The sequence below is a fragment of the Falco peregrinus genome, chromosome 12, assembly GCF_023634155.1.
Source record: "Falco peregrinus isolate bFalPer1 chromosome 12, bFalPer1.pri, whole genome shotgun sequence".
Taxonomy (NCBI): domain Eukaryota; kingdom Metazoa; phylum Chordata; class Aves; order Falconiformes; family Falconidae; genus Falco; species Falco peregrinus.
In genome coordinates this window covers 19,336,067-19,355,032 of record NC_073732.1, presented here as the reverse complement: position 1 = coordinate 19,355,032, position 18,966 = coordinate 19,336,067, and the positions used below count along the sequence as shown (strand labels likewise).

The window sequence follows — 18,966 nt, the reverse complement described above, 5'->3', positions numbered from 1 at the left end:
CTGTCCTTGCTGACCGTGTTTGTTCTGGGGTTTCTCAGCCTCAGCCCACCCAAGGATGCAGTGTTTGGCACTGGGATTTCTTCCTCCATGCGTGGGCATTAGGAGATGGGAAGTGATGCCTCTTCTGGCGCCCAATGCTCCCACCCTCCGTCACCTCCTGGGTCCCGCTGGCTGCAGGGCTGATCCCAGCCCAGGGCAGATGTTCCCTCCTGCCCCAGAAACCACCACTCCTTCCCAGCTGTCCTCTTCCTTCTGTAAATCACTCCAGCAATTCCTCCCAGCCACCAGCTCCAAGGTCAGTCACATGCTGTGCAAAACCCAGCATCTTAATCGGTGGCTTTTGGGTGGTTCGGCGCTGTGCTTCCTGAACGCCCCTCAGCTTTCTGTGCCGCTTCCACTGGCCATCTCTAATTTCCCTCTCCTCCTGCAGCATTGTAATTTTGCAGGCTGGGGGACTGGAACTAAACAACTACTGCCTTGATTTATTCATACATTCATAGGCTTTAAGGCCAGGAGAAACTATTAGCTCACTTAGCCTGACCTCCTGCGTATTACAGGCCATTAAACTTCATCCGGTTATCCCTGTATCGAGCTCTGTAATTTGTTTGGCTGAAGTGTATCTTTTTGGAAAGGCCCCTGGTCTTGATGTGAAGACAGGTTTATAAAATAGTATTTTCTATCCTGCTCTTTATAGATATTCTATAATGGTTTATTTGGGTTTTGAATGCTGCTGCACAATGCATAGACACATTCAGGGAATATCAGCAGTGACGTTCAGGCGCCTTCCTTTTCACTTCAGCTGCATTCACACATTCATTGTGCACAAATAGCCCAAGGCATCCCCGTGCTGGGCACTGGTTGAGCAGCACTCTCCTTGGCACTGGGGATCTCGTGCCCTGCGCTGTGTTCGCTGCCCTCCAGTAACACACCCCAGACAGTTTTGCAACTTTTCATCACTTCACCGCTGACTTCCCCAGCCCTGGTAGAGAGGGAGACAAGCCTGGTTCTGGCGGAGATCTCCGGGCACCCCATGGTTTAATGTTTTCTTTCTCTTTCCTCTTTGAAATACAGTCTTTTTTTTTTTTTTTCCCCCTGTGTTTTGTCTTCTGTGGCTTATGTTCCTTGACATGTCGGCTGGTTTTGATCTTTTTTCTCTTTCTGCATTACAAAATTGTCAGCTGTGTAACCTAGAAACAGAGCTAGTTGAATGATATGTTTGCAAATAATATTTGTTAGAAGTTTATCTCTAGTTCATGAATCATGCCTGCTCCAAACCTGGTTTGGGGGGATGCGCTCATAAGAAGGAGCAGGTACCCCACAGTGTGCCACTGGCCAGCTGGGGAGACCAGGCTTCGCTCCCAGCTCCTGCACTGATTTCCTCTGGGACTTGGTGGAAGTCACGCCCTCCTCCTCCTCCTCCTCCACAGCACCCCTGCCTTTCTGAGCCAAGTGCGGTTATGTCCCTTTCCTTTTTTTCTTGGGGCTTAAGCAGGAAAGTCCCAGGCTGCCAGAGCTGTGTGCACCCCACCTCTGGGGCCCAAAGGTGCAAATTTGTGTGGGCACCTTTCTTCTACAGGTCATTAATGACCAGCTTTCCTGATCCCTCTGCATTACTGGCCACTTTTGGCATGTGCCAGTAGAGCCCCTGTCTTAACATGATGCTTGGGAGCTCAGCACAGGGCCAGGCACCCTCCTTGCTCACCCTACTGCTGCCTGGGGGAGCAGACACTCTCCATAGCTTCTCCTTTGCATTTTCCTTCTGCATCTCAGCTTTTCCCTTGGATTCTTTTGCTGCCAACTTTGCAATTGAAGGCCAGTGTGGGCTCTGCGACCTGCCCCGTGTTCCCAGGCAGTTCCCATTCACCTCCTTATGGCAGCATCTTGTTGCAAAGCTGCTTCTGGACTTGGGCTGCAGCCCTGTCCCCAGCCATCCCTCTTCTCTCCCCTCATCCACAGAGGCAGTGGTGGCATTTCTTGCCCTCTCCTGCAGGCAGTTAGTCTCCTCTTGTGGCACATCACCATGCTCAGCCTCTGCCTTGTACTAGGTAGGCGGTCCCAGGTGTTTCTGCCAAAGTAGAGTACCTTCATGTCCATCCTCATTTGATTTAAACAGCAACAAATTCTCCCAGTCACAGTGTTCATCCATCTTGTAAGCTGTCCAACGTGTGCAGCCACCTCACAACTCTCCCCGGCTGTGCAGTTAATGTGTCCCTGGGTTGGCTGAGCATCAGAGCTGGCTGGTTTTATTTATTTTTCTTGCAGCTGGCCCTGGTTTTCCAAGCAGGCATCCACCTGCACCCTGCTGCCTGCTCCCTTCTGGTGGCTCAAGCATCTCCGGTTAGCTCACCAGTTCCTAATTGCAAATAGCATGTCCTCACCTTTATGTTCAAAGAAAGGTGTAGAAATTCTATGGGCAACACTGGTGGCATCTTGGCAGAGCTGATGCCTGTCCTTGGCCCATCTTTGGGACACCTTTAATACGCAAACCCCAGGGTGGGGGCATGTGGTCCCATTTTCTGTGCTCCCTTACATCTGCCCACCTGGATGGAGCCTTGTGACCTAAAGCCATCCTCCCTGGTATGCCTGGGGGCAGTTGACCATTCAGTCCCTCTGCCCATCCCCTGGGAACAGGGAGCAGCTGGGTGTGTGTAACCCATTCATGGCTCCAAAATAGCTCTGCTCCTCTCCTCATCAGCCCTGCATGGCTCCGTGGGTAATGCTCGCATCTCAGTCAACACTTCATACTTCAAGTGCTCACCCTTCACTTGTTGGAGCCTGTTAATCTTGGCAATTAACTCTTGCTCTGATGCAATTTTCATGCACACTCTCCCTCTCCCAAATCCCTCTAAGACCCCCTCAGAGCGTGTTCCTGCGCTGCTGCAGCTGCCTGCTTGGCTCCACACCATCCCTCCCCGGCAGAGCCCGAGTGCCGTGGGGAAGCCAGGCATTTATTTAGGTGTTATGTGCACTTAGACGCCTGCTCCCTGACATTGCTTTCTGCAAATCTGACAAGAGCAGTATGTCGCCCTTCTACCTCTGCCCTCCCATCCTGCTGGGAAGATGGGAAAGCTGAATGTCTCCTTTATGTCTGTGAAGCCCGAAGGCCTGATAAAGATTCAGGGTGAGCTATCGCTGGAATGAGGAGCAGGGAGAAATCCGAGCTGCATAATTAGGTACTTCGGGGACTGTATCAAAATGCAGCTGACTATAGATTTCTGTACGGTACGTGCTCTTCTTTCTGCTTTGACTTTCCTGTTTCTTCTTCCACTAATGCACCAGGAGGTGGTGGGAAGCCCCTTGCCCAGGCCTCTGGAGATGGAACTCAGCGTGAACCCATGAAAGAGCTGAGTAAGAAGTTGGAGGTGAAGGGCTGGCTGGATGCAGCTTAGAGCAAGGAAACTTCAGCCACTTGCTTCCTGGCGTGCTCTGAGCTGTGTGCCTCTGGACCCCCTCTGTAAATAATCAGGGTTCATGGGGGGACTGCCTGGTGCCACTGTCGATGCCTGTTCCTGGCAGGAATAGCCCACAGGACCTAGCTATTGGCTCAGGTTAAAAATACTTAATTGCTTAAACCAGTCAAAAATTGCAGTGCTTTCCCTCTCAAATCAAGACGAAGTTGAAATATCAAAAATGTTCACAGAATGGGAACAAAAAAAAGATTAAGAAATGTCAGACTTTGCTGCCGACATTTTTGATGGAAATACTTTGACATTTGCAAACTCAAATGTTTAGTTTGTCAAACCAGATGGAAATGTCACACTGAGCCAAGTTGAAACGTTAATCTGCCTGCTCCGGGGAGGCTGCGGTCTCCCAGGGGACCCCCCTTCCCCAGCCACTCCCCAGAGTCCCGGGAGCTGCCCCGCACCCTCCTGCAGGAGCAGGGCTGGGGTACGTCCCCCTGTGTTTAAAGGCCCAATGTGTCTGGGCAGGCAATGACGGCCGAAAATCCCCATGGAGGGAGGCCATTCATGGGAAGGGAAAAGCAGATTTGGTATTAGGATGCTAATCCGAGAGACAAGAAACCACATCCCCTCACCTGCTTTGCTACAGATTTCACCATGGATTTGGGCAAGCCAGCCCTGCCGTGTCGTGGTTCCCCCTCTGTAAACAGGAGTAATAACTCTTCCCTGCTTCAGCTGGAGGTTGCAGGCTTAAATCCATTAATGTTTGTGAAGTGCTCCGGTATCAGAGTAATGGGGGTCCTGTATGCACTGGAGAGAGCCGCGCGGGCCGTTTGGAGATGGCATTACGTGATACGTGGTGGAGGGCTGCCTGCAAACCCGGCAGCAGTAAATCCTCACTGTGGGAATAGCATTTGAAGTGCAGAAGTGGAACGTGAAGTGAAAGCATACGGCGTATCGGGGACTTTGGAGCATGACTGGACTCACAGCCTAGTGCTGGGCAGCTCCGGACTGGGTTTGCCCCCGAGAGGGGGGTTTGGCTGCCCTTGCCCCCAGCAGGCCGTGGCCATCGGTGGGGTGGGTGTAAACCCACTGAGAGATGGGGCTTGCCCATCCCACCTGCCAATGCCTGAGTGTTTGGGATTTTTTTTTTAACTCTCTTATGCTGGTTGCTGGAAGAGTTTGAGGAGAAAAGGCAAAAATGTGTTTGAATTAAGAAATGTTTCTTGGAGAAGCAGTTAACAGAAATTATTTTTACTGTATTTTGTTATTGTCTGGCCAGAAATTGACTGTATTTTTTATTTGCCTTTATGTTAACATGCTGGACTGAAGCCTGTAGGTGAGACACGATTCATTGTGTGGATAAACATCCCATCTTCTGTTGCTTTATGGAGCAAAACTCCAGGGCCAACCAGCAAATTGTCGCCCCTCTCCTGCCTGTAAACAGATGTACCTCAGGCACTGGTTTCCATTAGCGATGCTTTTCTGCTGTCGAGTTTTCTTGCCTAGAATTATCAAAACCTTTGAACCACTTAAGCCTCCAGTTGCTCTCTGGGGCTGGTGACTCCCAGAGCCACCCTTGCCTCGTGCTGGGGCAGCGAGGGCTGCAGCAGAGACCATGGAGCGAAGGTGGCCTGAGATGCTCCATCCCTGCTGCAGTGGGGGTTGTCTCGCGGCGGTTATTAATGCCTCCGCTTTGCTTATCCAAGTGCTTAGATGGTTCAATACATTTTCAGACCTGTCCTTACACTATTGTTGGGAAAGATTCATTGGGACTTTGGCTGGAAATTATAGTGACAGATAGAGCTGGGTAATTTATGGCTTTTCTTGAGGGTTGCACAATTATTCAATAAGTGTCTTTCCTTCCTCTACCACCCACCAGCCACTTGTTGGAAATAAATATTTAAATGTATTTGTGGAAAAGTAGCCGTTGACAAAGCTGTGAATGGAAAAACCCAGTGGGGGTCTTCAGGCCTCTGCTCCCTTTCCTCTGTGGGGACGAGCCTTCCCCTCCCCATGCCCACTCCTCGCTCGCTGTGTGCCCCTTGCCTCCCCAGCACCATTTCCACCAGGTCTTCCCCATTTGCTCCTTGCAAGGTCCCTGCTCACTGTAGGCTGCCCGGTGGTGTCCAGTTTGGTGTATTTACAGCTGTTGCCCTCCCAGCCTGCAACAAGCAATGTCCCAAAACCAGTGCCAGGGCTGGGCTGCCTGGCTTTCAAAGCAAAGCCCCCACTGAATCTTGGTATCTCTCAGGCGTCAAAGCCATGCCAGAGGAACCCCCACTGGGGTGGCAAGCTGGGACCCTTCTGGCATCTGTCCCCCAGCCCCTGGGGGTAACCAATGCCTGGCCATGGACCTGCACCTCCCAACAACCTCCTTTCAACATCTGCATCTGTTTCAAGGACACTGTAGATGTTTATTGCTTTCAAGCACCCACTGATGGGACCTGTTACTGCTGACAAAGTCCAGCTCCTCTGTGCCGGTTTTGGCAGCACTGGGGAGGAGTGGGATGAAGCAGGGAGCTGGGACCATCCCCAGCTGAGCAAACAAGCAGCTCACCCTGTCCTAGGGGAGAGATGGCATGGGGTCAGGCACCATGTGGACCTTGCCAGACTGGCTGATCCTGTCAGTCCTGGGCTGCATGTGGAACTTCCCACCTTCCTGGGCTGCTTCAATGTGGCCATCATCTGGAATGACTGATCCCTGGGGAGGGCGGTGTGGGGCTTTGCCTTACCTTGCTGTCAGGAGGTTATTCATCAAGATAAACATCTGGCAGGTCTCACTGGGCTCTTCCTCTGGGCAATGGGAAGGGTCCCTGTGAGAGCAATCCCAGCCCCCAAAATCAGTCTCTTGCTCAGCAGCTCCTACTGGAGGAGATGCTTTGTCTCACCTGATGGATCTTCTCCATCTGCACCAGCCCCCAGTGCCCAACGATGGGCAGGGTCCCCATGCCTGTGCAGCTGCTGGGCTCCTGCCAGGGAAAGCAGGGCTTAAAAATGCCATCATTCAGAGTGAAGCGACCAAGGCTGAGCACAACGCCCTCGGTGAGGGGTGCTGTTGATGGAGGTATTGGCACCAGAGTTTCCCCTGTTATCTCTCCCACTCCTTTGCATTTTAACATTTTGTTTGAATTAGTGGGGCCTGTTCCTTGCAGCGTGCATGACTGCGCATTTGTCTACTTTGGATTTCATCCGCCATTGACTGGCCCATCCATCAAGCTCTCTTCGCGCCTTTTGAAGTTCCCCGTAGTCTTCTCTTGTTCTGAACACTCTGTGCAATTTGGGTCCTCTGCCAGATTTTTCTTATGACATTTTTCATTCTCCTTTTCCAGATCATTAAGGCATCTCTTTAACCACCAGTATTAACGTGAAAACTTGGGGATCGTCCCCACGAGTACCGTAGCCTTCTGAAAGGTAACCCTCATTAATATACACGTTTTGCCTCTTTGTTTCTAACCATTAGAGTTACTTTTTCCATTTGCTTCACAGGCATTTAATTCCCTTAATAGCCTCTCGTAAGGGACCTTGTCAAAGAGCTTTGAAACCCCAAACATATTATGTCAAGTAGTTCCCCTTATTTTGCCCTCCTGACGAAGGGAGAAAGCATCCTAGCAGATTAGAGGCATGAACTCCCTTTCAGGAAGCCAGGACAGCTCGCCCCTCTCTTACTTAGTTAATTTACGGGTTTTAAAATTCAGCTTCTTATGAGCACCTTCATCTCTAGCCACCGATTCAATTCTCACAGCCTTAAAGAGAGGCGTGTCTCTACGCCTGCTGGAGAGTAGACTATTTCCCTCGCTGCCTCTTTTGTTAGCAGCCAGGTCACTCGGCAAGTGAGAGCCGTCAGAGCCTTTGGGTATTTCCCTTTCAACTCCAACAGCTTTGTGCTGGACGGACTCATATAATCTCTGCTCCTTTGGCATCGCTTTCTGTAGAAATGGTTCATTGTTATCACCTGAAAATAATAGGCATCTCTCTGCTGTCCCTGCTAAGCACCAGCTGGTTTAAAAGAAACCCTCCTCAGCTCTTCTACAATGCCTTTGCCTGCCCCGGCTCTTCCCACCGTGCCCCGGCGATGCCGGCAAGGTGATGCCGGCAAGTCAAGTCATGCACCAGTGGCGAGGGAGGAGGATGGGGCTGATAAGATCCTGGCCGAAGCTGGGCTGTCTGCATTAAAGGTACGGGGTAGAAACCTGTTTCACCCGCCGCTGTGTGATTCATGCTGCTTTGCTCCTGTGAATCATCCTGGCTGTTGTGTAAGGTTTACGCCGGTCGCGCGGCAGGGCTGTATTTTCTGCCGCTTTTATAAAGTTATACACAATTTATATGTGCTGCTCTTGCCTTAAAACATTTACACTCTTTATTCAAAGCTTTAGGATTTATGCTCCCGTTACCTGGGACCCTGGGAATAATACTGCTGGTGGGATGATCCTGTGGCCAAGACACTATTTATTGTTATCAGAAACAATCCTGGCCCGCAGTGATTTCTGACCACGAGGAAGGGAAAACTGCTGGTTTTCTCTCTAATGCCAATATCCATGAATCTTTAAAGAGGCGGAATTATTCCCTCGAATAGCATGCATTGTAGAAGATGTTTAACTCTGAGAATATGTGGCAGCTTATCAGATGAGGAAGCGAGATGGTTTGGGGGCAGTGGAGGGAATGCCAAGGGCTTTTTCTGGGAGCAGCCCCTCTGCTGGGAGCTCCTGCAGCAGCCCTGGGCATCTCCCAGGCAGGAAAACTACCCGTGCTTAATAACGGGGGGAACCCCCCTGCTACCGGGGTGTCCTGTGCCCGAGCAGCAGAGGGAATTCCCTGGCACAGCCGCCCACCATGGCCAGGGCTTGAGGTTTTGTGTTTTTTAAACAGCATGTGGCGACTTCTGTCTAAGCTTCTCCAGACAAACCTTTTGCGCCAAATTACCTGTCTAGCTGGGCCCTTATCTCCATGTTTATCACCGCCGCCTCTCGCTGTCAGCACTGTTTATAGGCAGGGGAACCGAAACCCTATGCTAAGAAATTTCCTCCTCCTCCTTTTTTCTTTCGAATCTGCATCTGTTCCAGACTCCCTTTCATTAGAGACCACATGAAAGCCAAAATAATCCCAGGCTATCAGGCATAGAAACCTTCGCAAGGTAAACTCCTCTCTGCCAGTAAATAAGGCACACCCTGGCCAGGGCTCTGCCCTGGCACCTGGGGAGGTCCCGTCCAGCTTGTGTCACCTGTGAGGCCTCCGGCATCCATGGGGATGTTTGCAGAGCCGGGGTAAAAATCCAGAGTGCAAGGTAATGTTAGACCCCAAGGATGTCTTCCGGCACCTGCATCCCAGTTGGTGCAGCGATGGTGCACAGCAAGCACCCTGGGGGGAGGTTTGGGCAGGGGGGGATGCACTCAGTGCCTTTTTTTACCTGTTGTAAAAATATTTGTAGAGTTGCAGCAGGCTGTGAAGAGTGATTTTTGGGGAGGGAGGAGCAGGGCTGATACCGATTAGGCAGGAAATGGCTCAGTGTGGATGGCATCCATATGGGAGAGCTGATAGATTTGGCGTCTAGCAGGCATCGCTTGATGGATCCACTGATAACCTGGCAGCAAAACAGACCTGGGCTCTCTGATTCCCTGCCAGCGGCTGAGCCACAGCCTGCTTGGTTGGCCTTCGTTAACACCTTCCTGCCATGGGAACTTGCCGCCCTGCCCTGGGGACCGGTGGCCCTGCAGTCCCCCAGCAGCCTCGGTGGCTCGGCTGGCTGGTCCCCATGGTGCTGCCTGCTGGGGATGCTGCTCCGGCTCCTTCCCTTTGAAGGCTTGGTGTGAAATCTGGTCGGAGTTTAGGGAGGCAGGAGGGCAGTGTGCAGAGCAGCCTGTGTCCTTGGGATGAAAAAGCTTCGTTTTGCAGCTCTGGAAAGAATCAGCGGGTTTCCACGCCAGGCTCCCGCCTTGCATTGGAGACAGATGGAGAGTGCAAAATGTGGGGAAGGCGGCCGGCTGCTCCTGCCATGCTGGGTGCTGGCTTGCTCACAGGCACGGGTCCTGCTCCGCTCTTCATCCAGGCAGTTTCATTTAACGACCTGCCTTTTGTGCACCTCCACAATGTCCAAAGCCTGCATGGAGGCTATGGGAAGCTGATGGCCCAGATGTGCCATGCGAGGCTCTCAGGGTGTCCAGGAACCCAGCAAGGTCTCGCCATGCCGAGGAGAGTGGGTGCATCCAGCCCCACGGTGCCTCTCCCTCTCTGGAAGCTAGCAGCAAAAACAAGGGAACTTCAGATAAAAAACAAAATGTAGCAGGTGCTTGATGGAAAGGAAGCAAGATGGAGCAACTCTTTGTGTAGCAGAGGGCAGTGGTCCCTTGCAGAAATTAATTGGAGGAGACTTGGAAGGTGGCAGCCACCTTGTTTGCTGGGTGGTGCTTAGTACTACTGAGGGTCTACAGCCCCATTCACGAACCTCTGTCTATGCTGATAAAATGCAAAGCATGAGACTGAGCCCTGGTACGGCTTGGCAGGAAAGTTTTTTCATGGGCAGGATGCCCTCCGTATGGCTCACTAGGTAATATTTTTTGAGGAAAAAGCCTGTCAGCCCAAGCTCCGCTTCCCTCCATGCTCCCAAATAGGTCCAGGGCAGCAGAGGGTCCTGGCAGCCACCTCCCCGAGTCTCCCATCCCTCCATCCCTCGCTTGCTGCTACCTGGCAGCAGCCTGCACCCATGGAGATCCCTAGTACAGCACGACTCAGCTCTGCCCGTGCTGGTGACAAGAGCGTGCTCAGAGAAAAATCAAGCTCTTGTGGCAGGAGGGGAGCTACGTAATGATTGCTCTAAAGCTGCCCAGGATTATAGCAAATTTGATGGCTAAAATATAGCCCCTGAAAGCCCCAGCAGCCCTCCCGCTCGCTGGCTGCATTAGTCACGGGGAGAGCTGTTTGCTTGTGCACCTGGGTCATGGCCTCCTCTGCTGCAAGTCAGGACTGTAATTTCCCTGTGGTTATTTCTAAGATAACTTATTTCAGGTTTTTATGATGCTTACAAATTGGACAACATCTTAAAACATAATTCAGGCCTCAGCTGGCTTTAAATGTGTGTGACTTTACAGGGATGCGTAAAATATTTTTAAGTGTTGGTAAATTCCAGGGACTGGAGCTGTGGGCGGACTGGGAGGCATGGAGGGTCTGGCCCAAAAAGGCTTTTGGAGACGCAAGCTGGGAACCAGCAATGGGAGTTGTTTACAACTATGAGGAGCTATGTGGTTCGAGCAGGTCGCAGAGCACATAACAAAGTGTATATGGGTAGTGAGTCTGCATCTCCTCTCCCCTTTAAAATCAGTTTAATTTGTACAAACGACCTGTGGAGCTGGGCACTCCACCCCAATAGGTAAGAGGTGACGAGGTGGGGAGATGGCTCCTGGGCTCTGGAAATAAAAAGACGCAGATGAACTGGAATGAAGGTATGTCCCCCAGGAACACCGATCAAGGTGGCAGGATCTGGCCATGTGAACTGTCTTGTGCCTTTGCACAACCCTCCACCAGACCCTTCCTGCTGGGGAAGGCAGCTGCTCTGGGGACACAGCCAGCTGTGGGCTGGACACTGCTGCCCCAGTTTCTGCAGCGCTCACTTGGCCACCAGCAAAGCAGCAGATGTGGGTGGGAGGCAAACCTCACCCCATGGATTTTGGGATCCAGGAGGGGTGTGCGGGAGTGGAAGAGCCATCCTACCTCTTCCCTGGGGCACGTGTGGGAACTGGCAGAGCTGTGGTGGCTCCCATCGTTCGCACGAGGCTATGGCCATGCAGGGACTGACTCGCTGCCGCATGCGTTAGAAAGCGACTAAGCAAGGAGAGCATCCCAGAGGCAGCTTGCAGGGGAGGGGAGGGAGGTGTTTGTTATGTACTCCCTTCATTAATGAGCTGGCAGGAGGCACTGCTCCGGCTGGGATCGGATTTGCCAATACCAACAGAACCAGGGCTGCTAACACAGTGCACGGTCCTGGGGCAGAGGCACCTGGGCAGATCACACTGGTGAGACCAAGCAGGGGTTTGGTCTTTGTCCTTTGCAAGCAGAAGGGACGATCCAGCTGGCTTCCATGGAGGAGAAGCTAAGGAAAATGGCTGTGCAGAGAAGAAATGGAAGGAGAGCCCGATGGCAAAACCAACACAATCCTGCAGTGAGGAGCCGGAGCCGACGAGCAGGTGCTCTTGGCAGTGTGGTGCTGGGGCTGATGCTGCTTCTGAGCAGGGAGGCACAAGCAAGCAAACTGGCTGTTACAGGAGGTGATGCCTTGGTGAGCAAAGCCTGGGGAGGTGGGAGCCGTGCAGACATGGCACAGCCTGCACGCCCTCGTCTCCAGTGCCTGGAGCGGGCAGGGATCTGTGGGTGTTTGCAGAAATAACACTGTTGTCTTGCTGTGGTCTTCTGTGATGGTGTGGGGATTTCACCGAAATACAATCCTAGGAAAGGCCTGGGATTTGGGCTGTTGTTTCAGGCATAGGAGGAGGATGTTATTGTCAAGCGCTCCCCTCTGTCCCAGGGGAGTTGTGCCACAGAGGTGGCCAGAGGCTGTGGGGAGGCAGGAGGCACCCCTGGGCAAGGCAGGCTGGCAGCAGAGAAACCAGGGGAGCTCTTTGGCATGTGGTCTGCCATTGCAACTGCACCCACAGCCAGGCTGGCCTGGCCCACCAGCTTCTCCCTGCTGCTGGGCTCCGATGACAGCAGCCGCTAGTCTCATCACCAAGCCCACGTGAGCTTTCCTGTTTGCCTTTCTTCCAAAAAAAGCAACTTCCAGCCCACGGGAGAAAGCTGAGTGTAATGGCGGAGACATTGCGATGATGCATTGTCTCACTGACACCTACCTGTGTCTGCGGAAAGAGGGATCCGCCTGGGCAGGCATCCTGGCTGGGCAGCCCCAGACCCCTGCTGTGGGGCAGGGAGGGGGGCAGCCATGGCCGCCTGCTTTATTGGCACTGGGAGCTTTATAACCCCATCAGTGTAGCGAAAGAGAATGTGTGATTAACGTCCCTCTGGAGCAGATTGCTCCAGGAGATGCTGATCCCTGGGAGACACTCTGAGAAAGCTTTACATAAAGCTTCTCGGGGATGAGCAGAACTGGGGGGTCCCTTCCTCCATGCACAGCCTGTGCCCGCGAAACGTGCCAAGCTCCTGCAAGGCCACCCCAGAGGACAGCAAGGGGTTGGGGACCAGCAAGGCTGTTACTGGACTCTGGCTGCATGCTGCCAGCAGGCACAGGGTGCCCTGACCACAGCAGCTGTGCATGAGGCTCTGGGCTTTATTTGCTGGAGGGAGCCTGGAGGTGGACTGTGCATCTGGGAGAGGCTTTCTCTATCCCTGAGCTCACTGTGGAGCAAGTTTGCAGGTGGAGGGGAGCAACCTGGGTAGGTAACAAGGTGCTGACAAGAAACCATTTGTCTTTCTGGATAGTGTTTCATAGCTCCCCATGGGGTTGCCCCATCTCTATGGGGCAAGGGGAGCACCCCACGGGGGCGAGGGCCGATCCCACTCACGGGAAAGGGCGCAGGAGATGCTGGCTGTTGGTATGAATTCAGCCCAGCTCCACCATAAGGAAGTGATTGAAGCTTTCACGATCTGTTTAACCAGTGACATATGTTTCCTGCAGGCGCGGCGGCGTGCTGCATGCCGGCAGATGAGATACGGCTGCACGGGCGCTCGTCCCTGCCTGGTTCTGCTGGCGCGGGGTAGGGCTGGCCCCATCCCCACGGCCGCGTTTGATACGATTACGGGCCGACACTCCCTGTGTGGGAAGGGGAAATTGCTCACGCGGCAAAGGGAAATAAACATGAGGAGACCAGCCCTGACAAAAAAGCGAGTGTTTCTCTGGTTTGAGGCCCCACTGCAGGCGAGAGCCACATAATGCACAGCGGGGCTGGGGATGAAGGAGGGGAAGCTGGAGATGTGGTGGTGTCTGCGAACTCCCTCTTACTTACGGGGGGTCCCTCCCTCCGGGTCTCATCTCTGCTTTCATCACTGAGACATCAGAAGGACCAGCGAGGGGGAAGCTGTGCGTTGTGGAAAAGGTCTAATTGCCCAAACCACTGAGCCCAGGCGAGGCGCTCCACCGAATTCAGCAGCAGCCAAAGTGGGTTGAGTGTTTTCCCTAGGGAAGGGACAAGCCCCTGGAAATCACAGTGGCTGAGCACCCAGGCACTGGTACCTAGGCTTGGGCTTGCACAGGTCGCTGTTCCATCCTTACCCACATCCCTCAGCACTTTCTGCCCCACCCCTTGGCACAGGGGAAGTAATTCATAAGACAGAAGGCTCACTGGGTGCCTTGGGCTAGGAGTATGCCAGGCTCATCGGGTGCTGGGGTGCCCCTGGGCATGGAGCTCACCCTGCTGATGCTGCCACTGCTGGACCAAGGGGCTGCAGGGCTGGTGGAGTGGTCACAGGGGCTGCCCTGGGGCAGGGAACACAGAAAAGGCCCCCAAAGAGGAAAATTTTTGTCTCAGAATAGACTATGTGTCCCCATGGGGATTGGGACAGAAGGAGGCACTGCCAGCTGACCAGGTGGGCTGGGGATATCACAAACTGGGCAGGCTGGGATGGGGGTGGTGGAGACACCAGGCAGCTGTGAGCAAGAGGATTTGGACGTTATTCAGGAGCTGGAAGCGGGAGATGTGGTGATGGTCCCCAGGTCCAAGAGGGATTTTGCAATCGGTCGCAAGTAAGCAGGAGTTTCACCCCACCAGGCAGGGGCCAGGGGCAGTGGGAGCTTTCCCTGGCAATTGAAGCCACACAGGGAACTGAGCTGTGGCAAGGGGGGAGGGCAAAGTGTTGGAAGAGACCTGTGGCCAAGCGTGCTAGGGGCTGCCAGGAAGGATACTGGCCTTGCCAGGGTGAGGGGGCTGCTCCATGGTGGCTGGTGAGGCTGACTCCCACCAGGGCCCCCGTGCAGCCTGCAGCCCGGCCAGCACAAGCCCAAAGACAGGTCTGCAGTGGAGGCTGTACACTTGGTGTGAGAGCACAGGGAGTAGCAAGAGAGGGAGGGTTGGGGAGGTTTTATGGATGAGCTGAAATGCCCAGGAGCTCCTCTGTCATTCCACGTGGCCAGCATCTCCCCCTGGCACCAGCAACCTGCCAGCGGTACCAATAGGAAAGGGAGAGCCAGGAGCAGGGCTTCCCTTCCCTTACTAAGAATTTTGGCTTTAAAACACAGCCTTCTTCCTTAGCTCCGGAGCAGAGGGCCCTGCAGCCTCCCCATGCTGCAGCACCAGCTCCCCAGCTCTCCCTTTAGCTCCCGTGTCCTTCAGCAGCTGGGCACCGGGCAAGCCAGAGGTCCTGCGCTCAGCACCGGAGCATTTCCCAGCAGTCCTTCCTCACCGTGTGCTCTTCCAACAGGGAAGGGTGATTTTATGAAAGGACTCACGTCCTTCTAAAGTTTTTTTAGTGAATGCCTTTACCACCACGTTGCTCTGTGTTCACTGCATTCATCTGCAGGATTAAAGATGCTTCTTGGAGTAGGTGGGAAAACCCCTTTGCCCAGGGCTTGTCTGGGTTCAGGAGCCTGCAGCTCACACCCGTTAGCCCTAGTACAGGATACTGAGGGGTGCCTTGCTTCAGCAAGCTGGGCTGAGCTGGTGAGACACTTCAAGCCCATGCGTGTGCTGGTGGGGACTGCTTTGTCAGAGATCGGTGATACCCCGGTGGAGTTCCATGGCTGCAGTCAGCAGCAGCCAGAGCTCGCTCTGTCAGTTGGCTGCCCGCCAGCTAGCCAAAGCCCAGGCTTTCTCCGCAGCTTTTAGACGTCGCAGCCCTGTGTTCATTAGCAGATAGCCAAGGTTAGCTTGTGACTTGATGCGGCGATTTGTTCCAGCAGTGGATTACCTTCACGCGTTACAAATCAGTGCCGAATTTCTCAATGGTTTTGGCACCAGGCAGGTGCCTGGAGCACGTCGAAGGGAGGTGGAGGAAGGGGGAGGAAAGGGCTGGGGGAGGCGGAGCAGGTGAACTTCACTCTTCCAGCTCTGGAAAAAAGCTCCTACTCTTGGTCAGATAGCCTTTGCAGGGAAAGCCAGAGTTATTTTGCCCTGCTGGCAGTGAGGCAGTGAGCTTTACAATGCCAGCGCTGTGCTCGGGCACACAGAGCATCACGGGGATGGGGATGCTTTTCCCAAAAGCGGCTCCCCACCAGGCACTGAGGCAGCCCACGCCAACAGCTCAGGATAAGCAGCGGTTGATCATCCTCCATGTAACTCCTAGAGATGCCTAAATAATTCATTAATGGTTTGGGGAAATAAAAATATTGTGCAGTGAGTAATTGCTTGCTAATGACATTGCATGTTGCTTGAGCAGGTCACGGGTGGCCGCAGCGGTGCGGCATTAGTGGTGCAGACTATTTCCTCTGATTTTTTTATTCCTTTTTTTCTTTTTTAATTTTTTTCTTTCCAAATGAATTTTCCTGCCTCTGGCTCCACACAAACGGGAGGGCTTTTTGTTTCACAGGGAACTGGGGGGAGGCAGTGGGACTGGAGTGTGGGCTGGCGGTAGAGGATGTGGGGAGCAAGCGGAGGCTCGTGGGAGCACCATAGCCCCGCTCAGCCCGGTTCTTTGTGTTGCATGAGGGGGAGAAGGAGCCACGGGGACAGCAGCAGTTCCTTCCCCCAAAACCCCATTTCCAGTGACAGGACTGGTGGCACCATGCCAGGCAGAGCACTCACCAGCCAGTCCCCCTGTGCTGGTGACAAAGGGCTCCAGGCATCCCATCCCAGACCCAGCTGTGGGCAGGGGAAGGGCCTGGGATGCTCGCACTGATAGCAGTGACAAGGAGCTACTGTTTTTCCAAAGGGGTCTGGGAAACATCCCCGACTGCCTGTTTGTCCCCAGCATATCATGGTGCCAGAGGCAGCAGGCTGAAAGCAGGGCTCTGGCTCCCTACGGGTGCCCTGGGGCGAGGGGCAGGAAGCCCCCACACTTCCCTGCACGGCTCCAGGTGAGCACCATGCCAGGGCTGAGCTTTGAGCAGGACGGAGAGTTCATGCCCCAGCGTTAAGCTGCGGCTCCTGTGGGCTCCTGGAGGAAGCCCAAGCTGCATCCCCTGCGGCTTCTGCTTGTCACTATTAAATTTCCATTTTAACATGAAAACAGCTGGTTTCATGGTACTTTTAACTGTGTTATTTACAGAGTCAGGCATACAATGCTTGCTGAAAACAGCATTACTCACTGCAGCAGTGACCTGTTGTCTCACAGGTACTGAGTGGGTGGGTGGGGAGGTGACGCCAGCCCCTGGGGCAGGCCACCAGTGCTCCTCTTGCCTTGCCCATGGCCACCCCAGCACCTCATAGTGAAGCCTGGCTGATTCAAGAGGGGAAAATCCATCTCACTGTGCTCCCAGTCCAGGACAAGGGCAGGATGAACCCGTCTCCATTCCTATGAACCCAACCCTCCATGCCGCCGCTGAGCCCTGGGGATGGGATGCTTGATGCACATCAAGGGACAGAGACAACAACTGTTGGCCATGCTCAATAGTGCTTTGTTCTCGGCCCGGGAAGCAATGAAAATCCTCCCGCTTTGAAGCCTGAGGAGGCCTTTTTATTATATCCAGGGCTCCTGGAAAAGGAAACTGCAAGTGCTTTCCCATAACGTGATAAAAAGCTCTCCTGGCTGAGACTATGGCAACTTGTTACACGTGAGAGCAGTGAGTCAGTGCAATGTGGGGCTGAGCTCAGCACTTCCCCAGCCACTGGAAATCACTGCTTCTTGGAATGTATATAACTGGGATTTGGAAGAGCCTTGGTATGAGTCCTGTTGACCTTGTACTCCCTCCCAGAGACCTGGCAGCTGTGCTGCCTGGCCCATGCAGTGCCTGGGGCATGGTGGCTGCAGGGAGCAGTGAGGGGCGGATGGGTGGTGGGCACATCCCTCCCCATGCCCCCACCAGCGGGTCAGCACAGGGCAGAGCCAAGCCACGCACATGCCCTGGCTTCATGTTTTAACAGCAGCAGACTGTTGTCTAGGAACAATAAAAATTATCCGCTAGTAAGAAAGAGCCTAGGAGATGAGAGGCGTTTAGCTCAGGTAGGAAGCAGGGCTGTAATTTACAGTGGCCATAAAGCAGCCCAGTGTGGGCTGAGCAGAGGCCTGGGCCCCCCCACCCCCAGCTGGCTGGGGAGGTGCAGCTCACACAGCAGAAGAGAGCCCATGAGCATCCCCTGTTTGCACCCAGCAGTGGGCAGCTGCAGGCAAGTGCATGGCGGGAGCCCGTGCTCCTGGGTAAGGAGGATGCCGGGGTGCCTGCAGCTGGGCTTGCTCCCCATCCCTTCCCACAAGGCTGGGGCACAGTGGGTCTTCCTGGCACAGCCCCCAGCCCGCCTGGAAAACTCGTAAGTGGTGAGGCTGGCCTAATTAGTCTGCTTAATCTTCCCCCATAAATCACTCCTCCCCATCCCCTGCAGACTATCGGCAGCATCTGAAGTCATTAGTTAATTTAAACCTGGGAGTTCACACGTTGGCTTATCGGGAGCCATCTCCGTTCCGCTAAGCGCTTGCTCGAGCTGTCTCTGGCTGCTAGATCCTATCTGCGCCCGCTTTGAAGCGGTGATGGGCTGCCCAACAGGCGAGGTGTGCTGCCTGCTCCCCTGCCTGCTGGCAGGTGGGAGGGGAGATGGAGATCCTGCTTCCCCCACCTCCCCGCGCTCCCCTTTTTTGAACTTCTCTGACTCATCCATTTGATTTGATGTTTTCACCTTTGTTTCACAAATAGCAGTTTGCCCGAGCGCTGGAAGGAGAAGGCAGCTCCGACACTGCTGCAGCTTCCCTAGCTGCGAGGGGAGATGCCCGGGTCCCTGGGCAGGCTGGCAGCCAGGTGAGCGGGGTCCTGGGGAGGGAGGCTGGTGGGCACCCAGCCTGGCCTCGCATCTGGCAGGGACGTGGGGAAAGCTGGTACTACTGCAGGGTGGCCATGGGGAGGTGGGGGTCTGGCCGAGGATCCCACTCATGGCTTGTGTTGTCCATTGGTCATGCTGTCACCTCTCCATCCTCATCCTCCTGCCTGAATCTCCACTCGCTGTGAGCAGGACTCTCCAAGGCTCTGAGGTGGAATGTCCCCTCCCGAGAGGGACCAGGGCTTTCTGAGGTGAGCTGTGTTGGCTTGGGGGCAATCCCAATGGCCTGAGTGCGCACTCATCTTTGCAGCTGCATGGGCTGCACTGCGCGGGAAGGCAGCGGTGAGCCCGAGGGTCCCTGCAGGGCCAGCGCAGCAACATGAAAATTTGGCTCCTGGTGCAAGGCAGGGAGTGGGGAAGTGGGATCTGGCAGCAGGAGGGAGAGAGCCAGGCTGGGGAGACCTGACAGGAGCCTGCAGCAGTGGGGTCTGGCAGCCTCTGGTTGTTTCTCTGCAGGGCACTGGGAGGTGGGGAGTCGCCCTGGCCACCCCATGCCGCTCTGCACCCGTGGGCACGCAGCACCCAGACCAGGGGATGCCTGGCTGGGTGCCCCCGTGCAGGCAGGGCCCTGCCTGGCAGAGCGGCTTGGGCAAGCCCCATCCCACAGCTGCACCCCCGGGGCAGCCTCGTGTCGGGGCAGCAGCCAGACACCCCGCTGGCACACC

The 18,966-nt window shown here is 54.4% G+C and overlaps 1 protein-coding gene across 1 annotated transcript in view; it reads left to right on the top strand.

The window, feature by feature from the left end:
- The window catches only part of SENP5 (SUMO specific peptidase 5), a 125,211-nt gene extending 106,767 nt beyond the window's left edge, over positions 1 to 18,444 (top strand). Inside the window, exon 10 of the mRNA XM_055817342.1 lies at positions 18,121 to 18,444. Within this exon, the coding sequence (XP_055673317.1) occupies positions 18,121 to 18,429 (309 nt within the window). The 3' untranslated portion in view covers positions 18,430 to 18,444. The remainder of the gene's footprint in view (positions 1 to 18,120) is intronic.
- Positions 18,445 to 18,966: the final 522 nt, after the last annotated feature.